Source organism: Uloborus diversus, chromosome 7 (genome assembly GCF_026930045.1).
Source record: "Uloborus diversus isolate 005 chromosome 7, Udiv.v.3.1, whole genome shotgun sequence".
NCBI lineage: Eukaryota > Metazoa > Arthropoda > Arachnida > Araneae > Uloboridae > Uloborus > Uloborus diversus.
Genome location: NC_072737.1, coordinates 89,236,503 through 89,253,013, shown reverse-complemented (window position 1 = coordinate 89,253,013; position 16,511 = coordinate 89,236,503). Strand labels below are relative to the sequence as shown.

The following is a 16,511-nucleotide window of genomic DNA, read 5'->3' as shown; positions in this document are numbered from 1 at the left end:
AGTGATGAACTGTGACATCATAAAGACCGTTCTTCAGTGTGCCTCTACTGGCGCACTGAATGCTTATGCTTACTGTCTACTGCGTTTCCAGATTATGATAATTAAGAAGCAAATTAAATAATTATGCCCTAGGCTTGTTATCAGCCATATCATTGCCAGTAGATGTGAGTACAAATCATCAGTGTGAGTAAATGGCATCAGTGAATGGCATTCATCACTAGTCACTGGCATGACATCACTAGTGATGTCATGCGCAGAAGCATAAAAAATGAAATTGAATCTGTGCACTGATTAAAATAATTTTTAAACAATATTAAACTTTGGTTGTGTTCGATGAGTGACCGGTAGCTCACCGGTTAAAATAATGACGTCACCTCCAATGCTTTAGCATTAGCTGACGTCATTGCTGTCACGTGATCAACCAACTGGTCGCTACCGGTCGAGGTCGTTGAACGTAAGCTTAGTCATATTATTTTAAAAATGGTCAAATCCTATGCTTTTAAGCATGTTCTTTCAGGGAAAAAAAAACTTTTAAAATTTCGGAAATGACCCCATTAGAAAAGCAGAAAAAATCCCATAAGAGAAGACATACCTTAGGACTCTTTTTCTCTTTAGCAATAGTGTTTGAATTTGGAATACTTGAGCTAGAATGATCCGTCGTTCCATCATCACTATCTGCTAAATAATTATGATCTGATTCATGTATTTCATTGGATCTAAACCTGGAACTCCGTGTTCGAGAATTTGAGCGAGTCTTGGCTCTTTCTTTCACTCTTGATATGGCAGTCCTAGCTAAAGGAGGCGATGGAGGGAGTGCAACAGATTTGTGACCTTGTAACCTACTGTCTGGATCTTCTTCTTCTACAATAGTTTTAGAACTAGCATTACTCGATGAGCTTTTCTCGGATTCTAAGCTTGATACCAAACTGTCGGGATACATTAATGACTTTTTATCTTTGGGTGATTCTAATGACTTTATGTCACTGTCTTGTTTCTTTTTAGCTAGGCAGTCTTCTGTAGTTAAGAATTTCAGGTTTGCAGCTTGAAGAATAGCTCTTATCCAGTTGTTTCGAATCTTAGCAGTTACAGCTGAGAGGTAAAGCTTTGAAAAATCCTTCATCTGTCAAAAAAATAAATAAAAAAATAAAATAAATAAAAAAAATTTTCTTCAGTTTAGGAAACAAATGATTTATTTATCTGTTTATCTATCTATCTATCTCTCTCTATATATACATACACACACACATTAACGTATTACTATGTGCCCCCTTTATATCAAGAATCTGTTCCTTTTAAGTTGTAGTACTGAATGTGAATTAACATAATAATATATTAAAGTTAAAATCAAAGCAGAATTAAAGGAGCTCACAACAGTACGCTGAAAATAAAGAATATTAACAACAGAATTTTTTTTTTGTTATGTCTTTACGATTTCTTCTTGAAAAAAATTGGTTGCCAATTAAGTTGAGAGTGTTGTGAAGGTTTATAACAACACCCTAATTTTGTATAAGAATTTGACTCCATTATTTTATAAAAATCGACAAAACTTTATTTACATCACATATACTTCAAGAAGTTGTCATTTTTATTTTCTCAAGACCAAATTCGTGGAACACGATCTCGTGCGTCTTTTTCACTTTTTTTAATTACGTGTTGCCATTCGGCAGTTTGTGTTAAATAGAAATAAAATAATTAAATTTAAGAATTAAAAGACATTAAAAATATGGATGAAAATATAATACTAGAGAATTATCATTACGTGGTAATAATTTTGACTGAGAAGGGCACTTCAGTACTCCCTTCCCAGTAATGATGATAATAAATGCGTTGCCGAAAGTCACGCATTAACCAAGAATGACATGTCCATAATTCTTTGGGAAGTGAACTGTTCGTCCATATTTTGTCCTATGTGAAGTTTCTTCATCTTTTTTACGCATTTCTTCTTCTGGTTGGTTAAGATTGTCCTTGTCAGCAGACAGAAATGCTGGTTTTAGCCTGTCTACAGACACAGTGACATTTTTGCCTTTTATCATTACTTTGAACAGTTTCGCGCCGCGCTTGATGACTACATAAGGTCCGTTGTATGGTGGCTGAAGACTTTTCCGCACCCCATCATTTTTGATAAAAACATGGGTGCAAGTTTTTAAGTCTTGTGATACGAAAGGTTTAATATTAGAATGTGATTTTGTCGGTAAAGGAGCAAAATCGTGAAATATATCTCTTAGCTTCTGTATCATAGTTTCAGGGCTTTTTATAACCCAATGTTCATCGAAAAAATCTCCTGGAAGTCGCAGTGAAGTTCCATAAACAAGTTCGGCTGGTGAAACATTCGGATCCGTTTTAATTGCTGCACGGAATCCTAGGAGTATGGTGGGAAGAACTTCGGTCCATTTTTCATTTCGTCGAGCTTTTAAAGCACATTTTAATGGTTGATGCCAGTTCTCAATAAGACCATTTGATTGAGGATGGTATGGTGAAGTTCTTATCTTTTCGGCACCAATGAATCGAGTTATTTGTCGAAATAGCTCAGACTCAAATTGACGACCTTGATCTGATGTAATTTTTTCTGGACAACCAAATCTTGAAATCCATTCAGACATCAACGTCTTAGCGACAGTTGGTGCTGTCATATCACAAATAGGATATGCTTCTGGCCATCGCGTTGCCCTATCAATTACCGTTAAGCAGTAATTCTTTCCTTCAGATTCTGGTAGTGGTCCTATTAAATCAATGTGTATATGGGCAAACCTAGATGTGTTAATATCAAATTTTCCTTCTTCAGTTTTAGTGTGCCTGAAAACCTTTGATCTTTGGCAGTTTAAACACTCTTTAACCCATACTTTGATATCCGTAGCCATTGAAGGCCAAACAAATCTCTGCTTAATAAGCTTAGTCGAACCTTTTATACCTGGGTGTGTTAAATTATGTAGGTTTAAAAAAACTTGTTTACGAAAACTTTTTATTAGAAAAGGTCGTGCTTTTCCTGTAGAAATATCACAAAATATTTCAGTTTTTGAATCAGGCATAGTAAGTAATTTTAATACCAAATTAGATTCCTTATTTTCTAAAGCAGATTTAAGTTCTAAGTCAGATTTTTGTTCAACACCTAACTTAGCGTAATCTAGCGAAGTAGGAAATTTAATTGTACTTATTCGAGAAAGGGCATCGGCTGCTTCATTTGAGCTCCCTTGCAAATATTCAATGTCAGTTGTAAACTCAGAGATAAAGGATAACCATCTACTTTGCCTATTTGTGTAGGTATCTCGTTTCTTTTGAAAAGCAAATTTTATTGGTTTGTGATCAGTGTATATTATACATTCTTTCGCCTCGATGAAATGTCGAAAATATTTTACTGATTCATAAATGGCTAATAATTCCCTATCAAAAACCGAGTATTTTAACTGAGCAGTATTCAGTTTTTTTGAAAAAAATGCTATTGGTTTCAACCCTTCTTCAGTCTGCAGACTTAAGGTTGAACCAATGGAGAAATCACTAGCATCAGTGTGTAATGCTAACTGCCCATCCTGCGAGGGAAAGACCAATGCAGCGCCAATCAAACTTTGTTTAGCTTTCTCAAATGCGTCATTCAAAATTGGAGACCATTCAATAGGAGTGCTATCATTCTTTTTACATCCTCTTATTTGATCTGTTAAAGGGGTAAGCAGTCTTGCTGCATGTTTAACAAATCTTCTAAAATAATTTATTAATCCAATGAATCGTCGAAGGTCTGATATTGTTTTTGGCTTAGGATAATTTTGAATGGTTTCAACTTTTGATTTTAAAGGTTTAATTCCTTCAAAAGAAATATCATGTCCTAAAAATGATACTTCAGTTTGAGCAAAAACACTTTTGGAAATATTCACATTTAAACCATATTTGGCAAGCCTACCTAATACAATTTTCATGTGTTCTAAGTGTTCCGTTTCATTTTCGGAAAAAATTAGTATGTCGTCTAAATAAGCAACAGCGAAGTCTACATTTGAAAGTGCCTCGTTAATAAATCTTTGGAACGTATTTGCTGCACATTTTAAACCGAAATTTAAATATAAGAACTCAAAACTACCAAACGGTGTGGTAACTGCAGTTTTTTGAATATCAACTTTGAAAACTGGAATGTGAAAATATGCCCTAACAATATCGAGTTTAGAGAAAATTTTCTTGCCGTGTAAAATGTTTGTTACATCGTGTATGTGTGGCACAGGGTAACGGTCAGGCACAGTGACCGAATTTAACCTTCGATAATCACCACAAATACGGTAAGATCCATCCGCTTTTGGTACCACGTGAATAGGAGAAGCCCAAGGAGATTTTGAAGGACGGCATATTCCTTGATCCATAAGGTATTGAAATTCTTTTTTAACTTCGATTAATACCTTTGGATGTAAACGTCGGGGCTTAGAAAATAAAGGCGGTCCTTTTGTTTCTATATAATGGACAGTATTGTGACTGACTGGTTTTTTGAAATTTGGGATAGGATTCAATAACTCGGGAAAATCTTTAAATAATTCTTTGTACACCATATTATCCGAGACTAATTTAATTCCACTATTTTGAGTTTTAGTTAACTCTCCCTTCGTTGTCAAACCAGTGACTGAATCAATTAATCTCGACTTCTTTAAATCTACTAGTAGTGAAAAATTTTGTAAAAAATCTGCTCCTAGAATTGGGCAAGAAACATTTGCTACAACAAATGGCCACTGATATATTCTACGCAATCCCATGTTGATATTTAACACCTTGTGGTCGTACACAGCTATTTTTGAATCGTTCGCAGCATACACGTAAGTGATGGGAGTTTTTGCTTTGAATGAAAAATGGGCAGGAATGCAAGAAATATCACTGCCACTATCAACCAAAAAATTTAATCCCGTACTTTTATCCATTATGTGTAATCTACACTGTTTATGTGCTGCTATGTCAGGGTAAATATCGTTATTAGACATAGCAGCTATGGCAAGTTTTTTTGAACTGCATCATAACTGCATGGTTTGCGACATTTAAATGCTTTATCGCCGAATTTTTCATGATAAAAACAAAACTCAGATGTATTTTGATTATCTGAGGGTGTTGGAACTCGTCTACTCCTAGATTGGGACCTATATCTATGATTACTACGACCTCTTGAAAATGAACGTTTTGATACCATTTTAGTTAATTCAGAAACTCGCATGGTTAAATGCTCAATTTGATTTTGCAAATTTGATATTTGCGTCGTTTGTTCACTATGTTTTAGTGTTTCTGAAATTTTGCAAACTGATGGCTCCATTTTTATTTCATGAATTTTATCAGCTAAAATGGACAGTTCAGTCAACTCTGAAGTTGATGCTGATAAAATGGCTTGAATATGTGTTGGCAAACGCTCTAACCAAATGGTTTTTAAAAATTCGTCAGTAATTGAATTTCGTGAAAGTTCTTTCATTTGCCGAAGTAAAACAGATGGTTTTTTATCACCTAATGTAAGTTCACACAAAAGTTTCCGTATTTGGCTTGATTGCGAATCGGAAAACTCTTTAACTAATCTATCTTTTAAAGCTTGATATTTATTTCCCTCTGGAGAAGCTATAATTAAATCCGAAACAGCGCTAAGTGTATCTGCGTCAATGGCGGATAACAAGTAGTTATACTTCGTCTCATCATTTGTTATACGTGAAACATTGAAACTAGCCTCCACTTGAATAAACCAAACTGTTATATTACTTTTCCATAGTGGAGGTAATCTGGTTGCAACTCTCAAAACTGAGTCACTTTGTACAGTATTATTGGTAAATTCAACATTATCTAAACTTTCTACCGACATTTTAAAATTTAACTGAGAATTTACAAGTAAAATAAACAAATGCAATTAAATTAAAACAAAGAAAAATTAGTCAAAGATAAAATTTATCTTTACACGAAAATAAAATTTAGGCCAGAGCATTTCCCTTCAAGTGAATGACTTTAAGTGAAGAGCATACCATAGAATAAAGCATTGTCCGTCTTCTTTTTCTTTTCCTTTTTTTCTTGTCCAAAACGTGGGTCACCACTGAGAGTGTTGTGAAGGTTTATAACAACACCCTAATTTTGTATAAGAATTTGACTCCATTATTTTATAAAAATCGACAAAACTTTATTTACATCACATATACTTCAAGAAGTCGTCATTTTTATTTTCTCAAGACCAAATTCGTGGAACACGATCTCGTGCGTCTTTTTCACTTTTTTTAATTACGTGTTGCCATTTGGCAGTTTGTGTTAAATAGAAATAAAATAATTAAATTTAAGAATTAAAAGACATTAAAAATATGGATGAAAATATAATACTAGAGAATTATCATTACGTGGTAATAATTTTGACTGAGAAGGGCACTTCAAAGTGATCAAAAACACATAATTTAGTAGGAATATATCTTTTTAATTCAGGCTAATCTGGAAATTAGGGAAAATGTTACTTTAGTAGGGTTGTGGGCACTTGGAACCGGAAGCGGGAGTAATGAGGTAGCTTTTAGAGGGCCATTGATTTCCATTGGGGACTAATAAACTGACTAAGGATCAGCAGAGTTGGGCCCTGATCCTGTATCTGGTATTTATATTTGTATTTTTTTTTCCTTTTTTTTAGCTTGTTGTGGCACAAGAGTCTAAAAAGGTTACATTATACCAAACTTTGATTAAGATCTCAGAAAGACAAATGAGAGGAAAATAGCTACAAAATGCATTCATCTCACATAAAAGAACTTGGAACTCACCAGTACACAAAATGTATGTCCACTGCTACTTTGCACTTCAGAAACACTTTTGACTTTCCTGAGATCTACAACTCCATCCAATATACCAGCATCCTCAGCAATTGGATCACTGTAGAATGTAAGAGCAGAATTTCGGAGCACAAACCAGTATTTATTCCATTTGCATTCATCTTGCTTCACCAACCATCCCTTTTTTAAGAATATATTCTGCAAATGCATGAAACAATAGTTATTAGAGCTTGCCCATTTCATTTTATCACCACATCAGTTAAAATGAGAAAGTTAAAAACAATTAGTTAAAGCTTGTTGAAATTATTTTTCCCAGAAATTGCAATTAGCAGCAAACAATTAAGTAGTCTTTGAAATGAAACAGCATAAAAAAGGTTAACATAACTCCCAATTAGCTAATTCCAAGGCATTATAAGCATTATGTAAGAATTTTTCATTCATATCTTGTTTTTTCCTCTTATTATTATTTTTAAATGTTAAAATTCTATAATTTCTATCATTATACACACAGTGGCATCATTATACTCACAAAGGGAGGTTCATGGGGGTCATGACCACTCACAAAAATCGAGGACAATAGTATTTGTTCTGATGGTTTATGAATAAAATGCAAATGATTTCAGTTGTATTTTTAATTCATTAACTATTTTTGTGAGTAAATTTTTGAAATTTCTCCTCTCATTGCTTATGAAATCAATTTGCAACATTTGTGCACATTAGAAACCCTATTCCTGACTGATTTCTTACTTTTTATTGACATCCAAGGCCAAGCATTTAAAAAAAGTTTTCGTGCCCAAAACCGTAGGTTCGTTCGGGGAAGGGGGGGGGGGGCGTCATTCTTTAGCCTGACCCCCCTAACATGGTAGTCTGTATCTGCCCCTACATACCCACCATAGGCTAGTAAATTTTATTTTATTTTAGTAAAATATTTACATTTGTATTTATCACTGCTATTCACACACAGCAAAAAAATAAAGAGAAGAATATAAATAAGGCCATTTTCAAGGCCCTAAAAACAGCTTTGGCAATCAAACATTTCTTTTTTAGGTTTTAATATCCTTACATCCTCATAAACAAATAGCATATCAGGTGAAAACAAAAGTTGGACAATGAGTAAAAATCCCAAATGGAAAATAAATTCTTGCATTTAATACCTCTGTGTTTTGATCCAGGAACTCGGAAGTTGATGCACAATAAGATGAGGGCAAAGAGTCTAAATTACAACCATCAGGATCACCTCTCACCTATTTATTGCAAAGCAGAAAAACAAATATGTATTGAAATAGCAGACATTCTTTTCTGTTTATGAAAATATTACATATTGATGGCCTAGAATGATAACTAAGTAACTTACAAAATACAAACTTTACAGGAGAATCAAAACACATGTGAGATACAAGCTTATCTATTTAACATATAAAATATATTTACTTTTTTTTTTTTTTGAGTATCTTTATCTTAAGGGGGTCTGGGACACATTTTGAAAATTTTTTTATTATGTACTTTAGAGTTTTGAAATTTTTTGAACTGATTCATCATTTATTTAATAAGCAAAATCATAACATAAATATGAAAAAAAATTATTTTTTTATTTAAATTTAATTAGTTTTTTTTCAAAAAAATGCGGTTGCTTTAAATTGCTATAACTCAAAATATTGTTGGTCAATTTTCAATTTTTTTTCAAAAAAGTATGCACAAATATCTAAGCTTTAATTTTTATTCGGCGATTTTAAAAATATTGATTCAATAAAAAATAAAAAATATTTGAAGAAAAATTTCGAAAAATTCGAAGATACTTTTTTTTAAAAATATCATAATTTTTGCAGTAAACGTTTTTTTCAAATTCGCCGAATAAAAATTAAAGTAAATTGCTTGAAAAAGATATGCTCCATGTTTCATTACTTTATCTCTATCGGTTCCTGACTTATAAGAGTTTGAATGCAAGAAATCGGGAAAAATTGCATCATGGAGAAAAACGCCTTTAAAGTTTTAAAGTTATCTACACATTCGTTAGATGCATGCAACAAAAATAACTATAACTTTCGTTCTATTTAAGGTAGAAACAAGATTCAAACGTCCTCTTAAGCAGAAAAAAACGGAGCAATTTTTCAAATTATAAAAAAAAATCGCAAAATTTGAGGATTTTTGTGTCCCGGACCCCCTTAAGAGAGATATTGACTTTTTGGAAAGTGTTCAAAGGAAAATTATAAGATTAGTAAAGTCTGACTGCGAAGAATTGGCCCTTGGTCCTCTCCTTGTCTCAGAAGCGTCCATTTTCGTGAAAGGGCGATATGGAGAGGAAAGTTTAAGAACAGAATTTGCTAGTTCGTCATTGGTTCTAGAGCTTGAATGTGTCACCTTGGAATTTAAGAAATTAGCCAATAATGTAAAACATTTTAATGTTGTACGGTGGCAGATGGCTTATTGGACAGGTCACATTCTATGTGGGTGGGTCTTGATTTTACTTCTATCCGCAGCCATTGTTCACAGACAACAATGCCCCTATAATTAATTTCAATTGAAAATTGGCCAGAGCAGGGTTGCAATAAAAAATGCAAAGCTTGTAATTTTTATTTTTTTGTCAATGCAATGCAGTTATTGCTGCAAATTAAAACATTTCAAGTCTAAATAATAACATAACAAAAATATACCAACAGTAAATTTTTTTTTCGTTCCGTTAAAATGTCGTTACACTCGAATATATGGCAAGTGTCCTTTCGTCTTTCCCTACTTATCTTAAGGATTAGACTCATTTTCTCAAATGATTGACAAAGGTCATTTGTTCATGGTCGGACTATATAAGGACTTTCGAATTTAGATCATGATTCCAGGCAAAAAATGCGTAATATGTAGTCTTGAGTAAAGGAGAGAAAAGGGGGACATGATCCAGTTATTTAAGTTTATGAAAATAGAGGATGCTGATGGACTAAATTTCTGCACAGATGGCAAAACCAGGGGTTATTGTTTTAAGGTAGTTGAGCCTCAATCCTTTTGTACTGAAGATCATATTTTCGAATATCAGTTGAACGCCGGGCACTATTTTTTTTTCCAATTGTTATTCAATCGTAGGTTAATAGTACATACACATAATTATATACTGTTAAAAGAATAGTTATAGTAGAGTAGGCTGATATTACTGGTCATACGTAATTGCCAAAGAGCTCATCTGTACATTCTTTTGAACCAGTACTGTTGCATAGAAATGAAGCAAGCATAAAAAAAGATTTAAGGCTAATCAAACGCACAAAGTAGTACAAATAAAAGTAGTTTTAAATTTCGAAGTTTTAAAGTAACGTATACAATCAGCACAAGAAAAGAAAAATCCATGAATTAAACTAAAAAGGAAAAGAATATTACTTGATTGATATTTGATTTTAAATTTCCTCTATCAACAGCATCTATTGAATATTTATCTTGAATAGATTTATTTGTCCCATTTAAGAAAATTTTATTGTCCTCCCTTAAAACAGCATTTGGAACAGAAGCGGATTTGTGAATAGTTCGGTTCTTGAATTCTCCATTTCCATTTTCAGACCACTGCAGCATCTGTTTATGAAGATCACCTAAGCATAAAAAATAACATGAATACACTTAAAAGATTTCAATGTAAAGATGAAGAATGATTTTTACAAAATGTATATAATTGTTACATTTCATTTAGGTTAAACCACATGAGGATGATAAATTTCATTTCAATTTTTGGTCATTCATATCTGTCACTGTAAACAAAAACAATCAATCTATACTGACCAATTTTTACAAAATATCATTTGAAAAACATTTTGTTGAGATACTGATACTGAAATGAATGCATGCTTCAAAACCTTAACCAGATTGTCATTTATTTTCCATAAAAAAATATATCAATAATATGCTTTTAACCAGGGGCATGCACAGGGCGAGGGGGGGGGGAGGGGCTGTTGGCTCGGGCCCGAACCTGAAGGGGGCCCAATATTTTTAAAAATGAGGGGTGAAATATGGGGGCAAACAATACGGAGGGGGGCCCGTAAAAGTCATTTGTGACGGGCCCCAAAATTTCTGTGCATACCCCTGCTTTCAACTATACTTGTTTGCAAAGTTTCTTGACAGTGACATGACAATGCGCGGAAGAAAAACCGAGTTAACAAAAAAAAGTCACACTTTCCACAAATTAGAGGAGATCGCCAACTGCCTGTGAGCTGTTATTGGCTGGCGTGTTTGATTCAAATGGATGTGATACTCTGCACTGCAGCACTCGTAAATATTTAAATATTTAACAATTTGCCGAATTTATGACAAAAAAAAGGTTATTTATGCTTGAGTTCAGTAAACTAATAACAACTAACTAAGTTCACCCAACATTCAGACACCGCACTGGGGACTACTTCCTTCGCTTGGTCTCAGCTTATTTCTCCATTGACAAGAAAAGTTGCAGCTGAGTATAATATATTTTATTGCCTTTGAAGCAATAGTCATCTTTGAAAAAGTTTCTGAAAACATAATTTTGCCGAAAAATAATTATATTTCAAGACAAAATCTATAGAAACAGTAAAAATCAAATCTAGTATTGAAATCATAAACTATATAAAGTAGAGGATACTCTAAATTTGAATTACAAAACAACTTTTAATTGCTAAAAAAAATGCAAAAAAAAAAAAAAAAAACGTAACTTTATGATACACCAATTTTAGAGCCTGGAAGTCAAAAGTGGAAATTAAAATTACAAGTAAAAAACATGACAAAATCTATAAAAACATTGAAAATCAAATCTAGTATTGAAATCCATAAACTATAATATAAAGCCAATATAATATTTGAGGATACTTTAAATTTAAATAACATGACAACTTTTACTGGCTAAAAAAATGTTATCGCCTGATAAGTTTAATAAAATTAATTCAGAGGTACCTACTTTTTTTTCCAAAACTAGACTGCCTCCTCAGTAGCCTTGGTTTATCTTTGTTAAAAAAATTTTCATATGAGTCAATTTTCTTTCCAGATGGTACATCAGACATCAACAAATAAACTGGATTATGGAAACTTTTCCCCAAACAATCAGCACTTTCGAGATCTAATGAAACTTTTTTCCAATCTGACTTAGAGCTTATTTTATCGTCAAGGTTTGACGGTATCATTTTTGTTACATCCGACCTACTGTGTTGCTTTCTTCCCTCTCTTTCTTCCTTTATGTAACTTTTGTATTCCTCTGTCTTCATTGATACCTTTTCCTGAATTGTGTTTCTAAAGAAGAAAAAAGTAACTCCAGATTAAGAAAGAATCATAATCTTAAAAGATTATGATTCTTTCTTCTTTAGTTTAAGAAGAAAGCATAAACTTGAAAATGTTTTTGATACTGAAATTAATATTGGAAAATAATAACTGGTCAGTTGGGTGGTTCAAAAATACATGTAAAAAAAGTTTCTGCTAGATAAGGGGACACCACTCAATATTTTTAGACATTTGGATAGCGATATACTGGAAGAATTTTAGCTTCCTATTTCAACTGAAAGAGGGTACTCAACCCCCTCCTCCAAACTTCAAACGTATAGGGAATACAATGAAAAAACAATGCCACATACAAAATACAATGCTACATTTTATAATGTACAGCAGTAATATGCATATACATTGCAATAAAATAATTATTTACAAAAAAACAGCTGGGGAATTTAAATGTTTCTAAATTTGTGGCATTTTCTATGGAACGGCTAATGTTAAATTTAGGGGTCATTGAGCACCCCCTTAAAATTTGAGTAAGAAGCTAAAACTTTTACAGCATAAGTGGGGTAGGGGATGTTTTAAGTGGGGTTCCTCAGGGATCAGTGTTAGGGCCTCTTTTGTTTATTATATTTATGAATGACATCAATGAAAATATTTCTGGAAGCATGAATTGTTTTGCTGATGATGTAAAAGTTATGGGGATTGTCGAAAATGAAGAACAAGTAAAACAGATGCAAGAGGATTTAGATCATATTACTAAGTGGGCAGATAAATGGGGTATGGCAGTTAATGTAGGGAAATGTCAAGTGCTACACTTAGGTCATGGAAATAAGCGTATGAGATATCGTTTACAGGGTTCAGTCATAAATCAGGCAGAAAATGTTATGGATCTGGGTATCTTTATTAATCAGGACTTCAAGTTTAGTAACAAAGCCAACAAAATGCTTGGGTTTTTCAATAGATCTATTTCAAACAAATCTAAGAAAGTTCTTCTACCTTTATATAGGAGTTTAGTAAGACCTCATTTGGAGTATGCTGTTCAGTTTTGGTCGCCTTATCTGAAGAAAGATATTTTTGTATTGGAAAGGGTTCAAAGAAGGGTAACTAAATTAGTAAGGGGACTCTCAGATTTAGATTATGATACCAGACTTAATAGGCTTAACAAGTATAACCTGGAGCGAAGGAGAGTTAGAGGGGACATGATTCAGTTATTTAAATTTATCAAAATGAAAGATGTAAATGGATTAAATTTTTGTGGGGAAAGCAGGACAAGGGGTCATTGTTTTAAGCTATTTAAATCTCAGGCTAACTTGGAAATCAGGAAAAACTACTACTTTAGCAGGGTCGTGGGCACTTGGAGTAGCTTACCAGAAAAGGCGGTAATGAGCAAGGGAGTGGATAGCTTTAAGAGGGCCATTGATCTTCATTGGGGACTAATTAATTAACTAGGACCAGCCTAGCTGGGCCCAGAGCCTGTTGCTGGTCCTCACATTTGTATTTGTATTTGTATTTGTATTTGTATTATTAGCCAATCTTGGGGAAAAAACGTTACTTTGAGATTTGACTTGAGAAAAGCCTCAAACACTCAGACGAAACAAAAATATTCAACAATTCTAGCTATGAGCTTGAGTTGAGATGATACACTAAATAATGAATTGGGTTGAGGAAAGCCTTCGAACATGGAACAAAAAAAGCTCATAACTCGTTTTTCATACAACTTAGAACTTTCTAACAGATGCCATCTTCAGCAGAAAAATAAGCGCTTTCGATGGACACATAATTTTAATATGTGCACGTATTTTTTCACCGTCATATTGAGGCATTTATGCGAAAATTGGGACTAAAATTGGAATAAAAAGGGAACTATCAATCGGATTTTTTTCGAACTGGTCTATAAAGCTTCCCAGTACCAAACTGAACAAACGGTGAAAGTTTCAGCCAAATCTGCCGGGTAATTTCTGAGATCTTAGGGAACAAATTTACCAAACTCCATTTTTATATATATAGATTAGTAAGTCTCAAAAAAAAGGGGGTGTCCTGGACTTTAGCTGAAAAAAAAGTTTTTTGAACCATCCTACTGAGCAGTTTCAAGGGTAACTGACTAACATTTTTAAGCAAAAAGATACGTATTTTGTAACATTTAACACAAAATATATGTTGTGCAAACAATCTTTTGCCCTGGAGTATTGTATTTTTAAGCTGAATTTAATGGTGTATTTGAAATCCTGAAAAACATTTTGAATGATTTTTAAAATGATATAGTAAAAACAAGGGAACTGACTGATATTTTAAAAATAAGTATGTCAATCAGTTATAATGCTTTAATTTAATTTTTTTTTTTTTATCATCCAAAATGTATTTTGAAAATTTTATTATACTGTTATATTCAACCTAAAAAATACAATATTCTATGGGAAAAGATTATTTTTACAATGTATATTTTGCACTGAATATTACAAAATAAGTATTGTTTTGCTTCAAAAATGTCAGTCATTTCCCCTGGGAATTGCCCAGCTACTACTAAAATCTAACTTTTATTCTTCAAAAGCTAAAATGAAGTTATTAGAATGAAACATCAAAACGAAGAATTATTTGCTGAAATATTCGAAAACTCGTTTAAATAATGATGTGTAACATTATGTAATTTCTTTTAAAATGATAATATGAGATACTGAAGAAAGAACACCCCAGATAGGTAGCTCTAGCTTAGAGAATCAATAAACACAATGACCAGTCACATTCAAATTCATTCATATAAGTTAAACAAGAGAGGCAGGGGTGCCCACAGGTAGAACCCCTTGAATAAGACAGGCTGTTTTATCCAGCATTTTGGTTCCAAGACAGCTTTGGTTCCAGCCTTGTTTCTAGTATTAAAAATACGTTATAATATTCGCTGGTTTCAATGTTGTAACACAATTGATGATAAGTTGAGTAAAATGTCACTTAAGGTAAATCTAGAAAGATATCTTAGTTCACAAATTCAACAAAAAAGTAATGGGAAATGTTGACTGTGATGAACCTTATTTTCACAACTTATTTGTTTTTTATTTGTATTAATTAAATCTTCTCCATGTGGGGACCAGAGCAGAATAGTCCCAACGTAGTCCATGCTTGTCGTAAGAGGCGACTAAAATGGACACCTAATCTAAGGTGTGATGCACCGTGCTGAGGATGAATTGCATCTGGGTTGTGTATGATGTCTGAAACTGTCCCCTCGAGGAACCGGGCAAAGCCTCATTGTATTTAGCCTTGCACCCTTACAGGGTGGTTGTGCGGGTGTTGACCTTTTACCACCTCACAGTTGTCAGCACCCGTGGAGTTGGAGGCTGACTTGAAAGAGAAAACCAGCAACCTTGCTGCTGGAGGAGGTGAGTGTGCAAGTCTGCAACCCAACGACTGAGAGAGGTGAGGGTGCAGATGTGCAGGTCTGAAACTCACTGACTCTCCAGCAGGGGGGCAGGGAGTACTCAATTTTGCACAAATATGCAGCAGTTGCAGGCAGGAGAGGGTGGGGGGGGGGGGGGGCGGCTGATACAGGAGGCGAAAGCTACTGGGCCTGCCTTTCCCCAGAAGTTAGGAGAAACCAAATATCTTCGGTCGGAGGTTTCAACTCCTTCCCCTGCACAAACTGCTGCATCTTTAAGAGTAAGGACAGGTCAACCACAGTCCTACGCTCAAGCAGGGAGTATGTTTATGATGGCTGTTGTGAGAGAAACCTTCCTTTGGAGAAGTTATCTCACAATGACATTGAATGTATTCAGCTGGTCATCCTAAGAAGGAGAGTCCTGATTCTTTCTGGGGATCACACGCCGAAAATGCAAAAGGCTTCCTAACAAAAAACATATTAGGAAGGCTTTTAGTCCTCTTATTGGTCATTGCACCTTAAAGCGGCACCTTGCTGTTATGGGTATCAGTAAAAATCCAACTGTCTGGGGTTCTCTCTTTCTTGAGGAAACTGTTACTCACATCATGTGTGATTCTGAAGTGTTTTTTGCCTATAGGTTTGAACACCTTGGTCGTCATTCGCTTGAACCATAGGAGAATCATAACATTCCCATTAAGTGTTCATTGAATTTTGTTTCAGATACTGGTCTGTTTTAAGACTTCTGTTTGGGGACTAGTACAATAGACCTCTGGTCGCAGTGCTTGGTTCTGTTGAGGCCCCCTTTCATTCATTTCATACACAAATATTGCAAATTTAATGCAAATTCGTAGCATACTTTTTTTCCCCCTTTTTTCTTTAAATAAACGTCTACTTTTTAAAGTTAATTAAATCTTTTTCATTTACAGAATAAAATAATCAAATATCAATCAGGCAAAACTAAGTCACCAGTTCGTTTTCTGCAACAAGGCTTTTGAACGAATACTAATTTTATCCCCTGACAACTTCGGAACCGGGGGGAGGGACTCTTGTTTGGAGAGGGCTTTATGGCATTTGGGAGAAGGTGCACCTTTGCACGGTGGGGGGGGGGGGGGGATGGCGGATGAGCATCCTTAGTAAAGGACTTAGGTTGGAGTAAAAATAATATTACAGTTTGGTTCTGAAACCAGTAGTGTAGTTGGAAGGAAAAATTTTCTGGG

General features: G+C 34.1%; 1 protein-coding gene across 1 annotated transcript in view; it reads right to left on the bottom strand.

Annotated features, from left to right (window-relative positions):
* The window catches only part of LOC129226164 (protein outspread-like), a 51,528-nt gene that overhangs the window by 21,831 nt on the left and 13,186 nt on the right, over window positions 1–16,511 (bottom strand). Inside the window, exons 6-10 of the mRNA XM_054860764.1 lie at window positions 11,623–11,951; window positions 10,089–10,294; window positions 7,886–7,975; window positions 6,723–6,929; window positions 593–1,120 (exon numbers count right to left, since the gene is read on the bottom strand). Coding sequence (XP_054716739.1) covers window positions 593–1,120; window positions 6,723–6,929; window positions 7,886–7,975; window positions 10,089–10,294; window positions 11,623–11,951 — 1,360 coding nt within the window. The remainder of the gene's footprint in view (window positions 1–592; window positions 1,121–6,722; window positions 6,930–7,885; window positions 7,976–10,088; window positions 10,295–11,622; window positions 11,952–16,511) is intronic.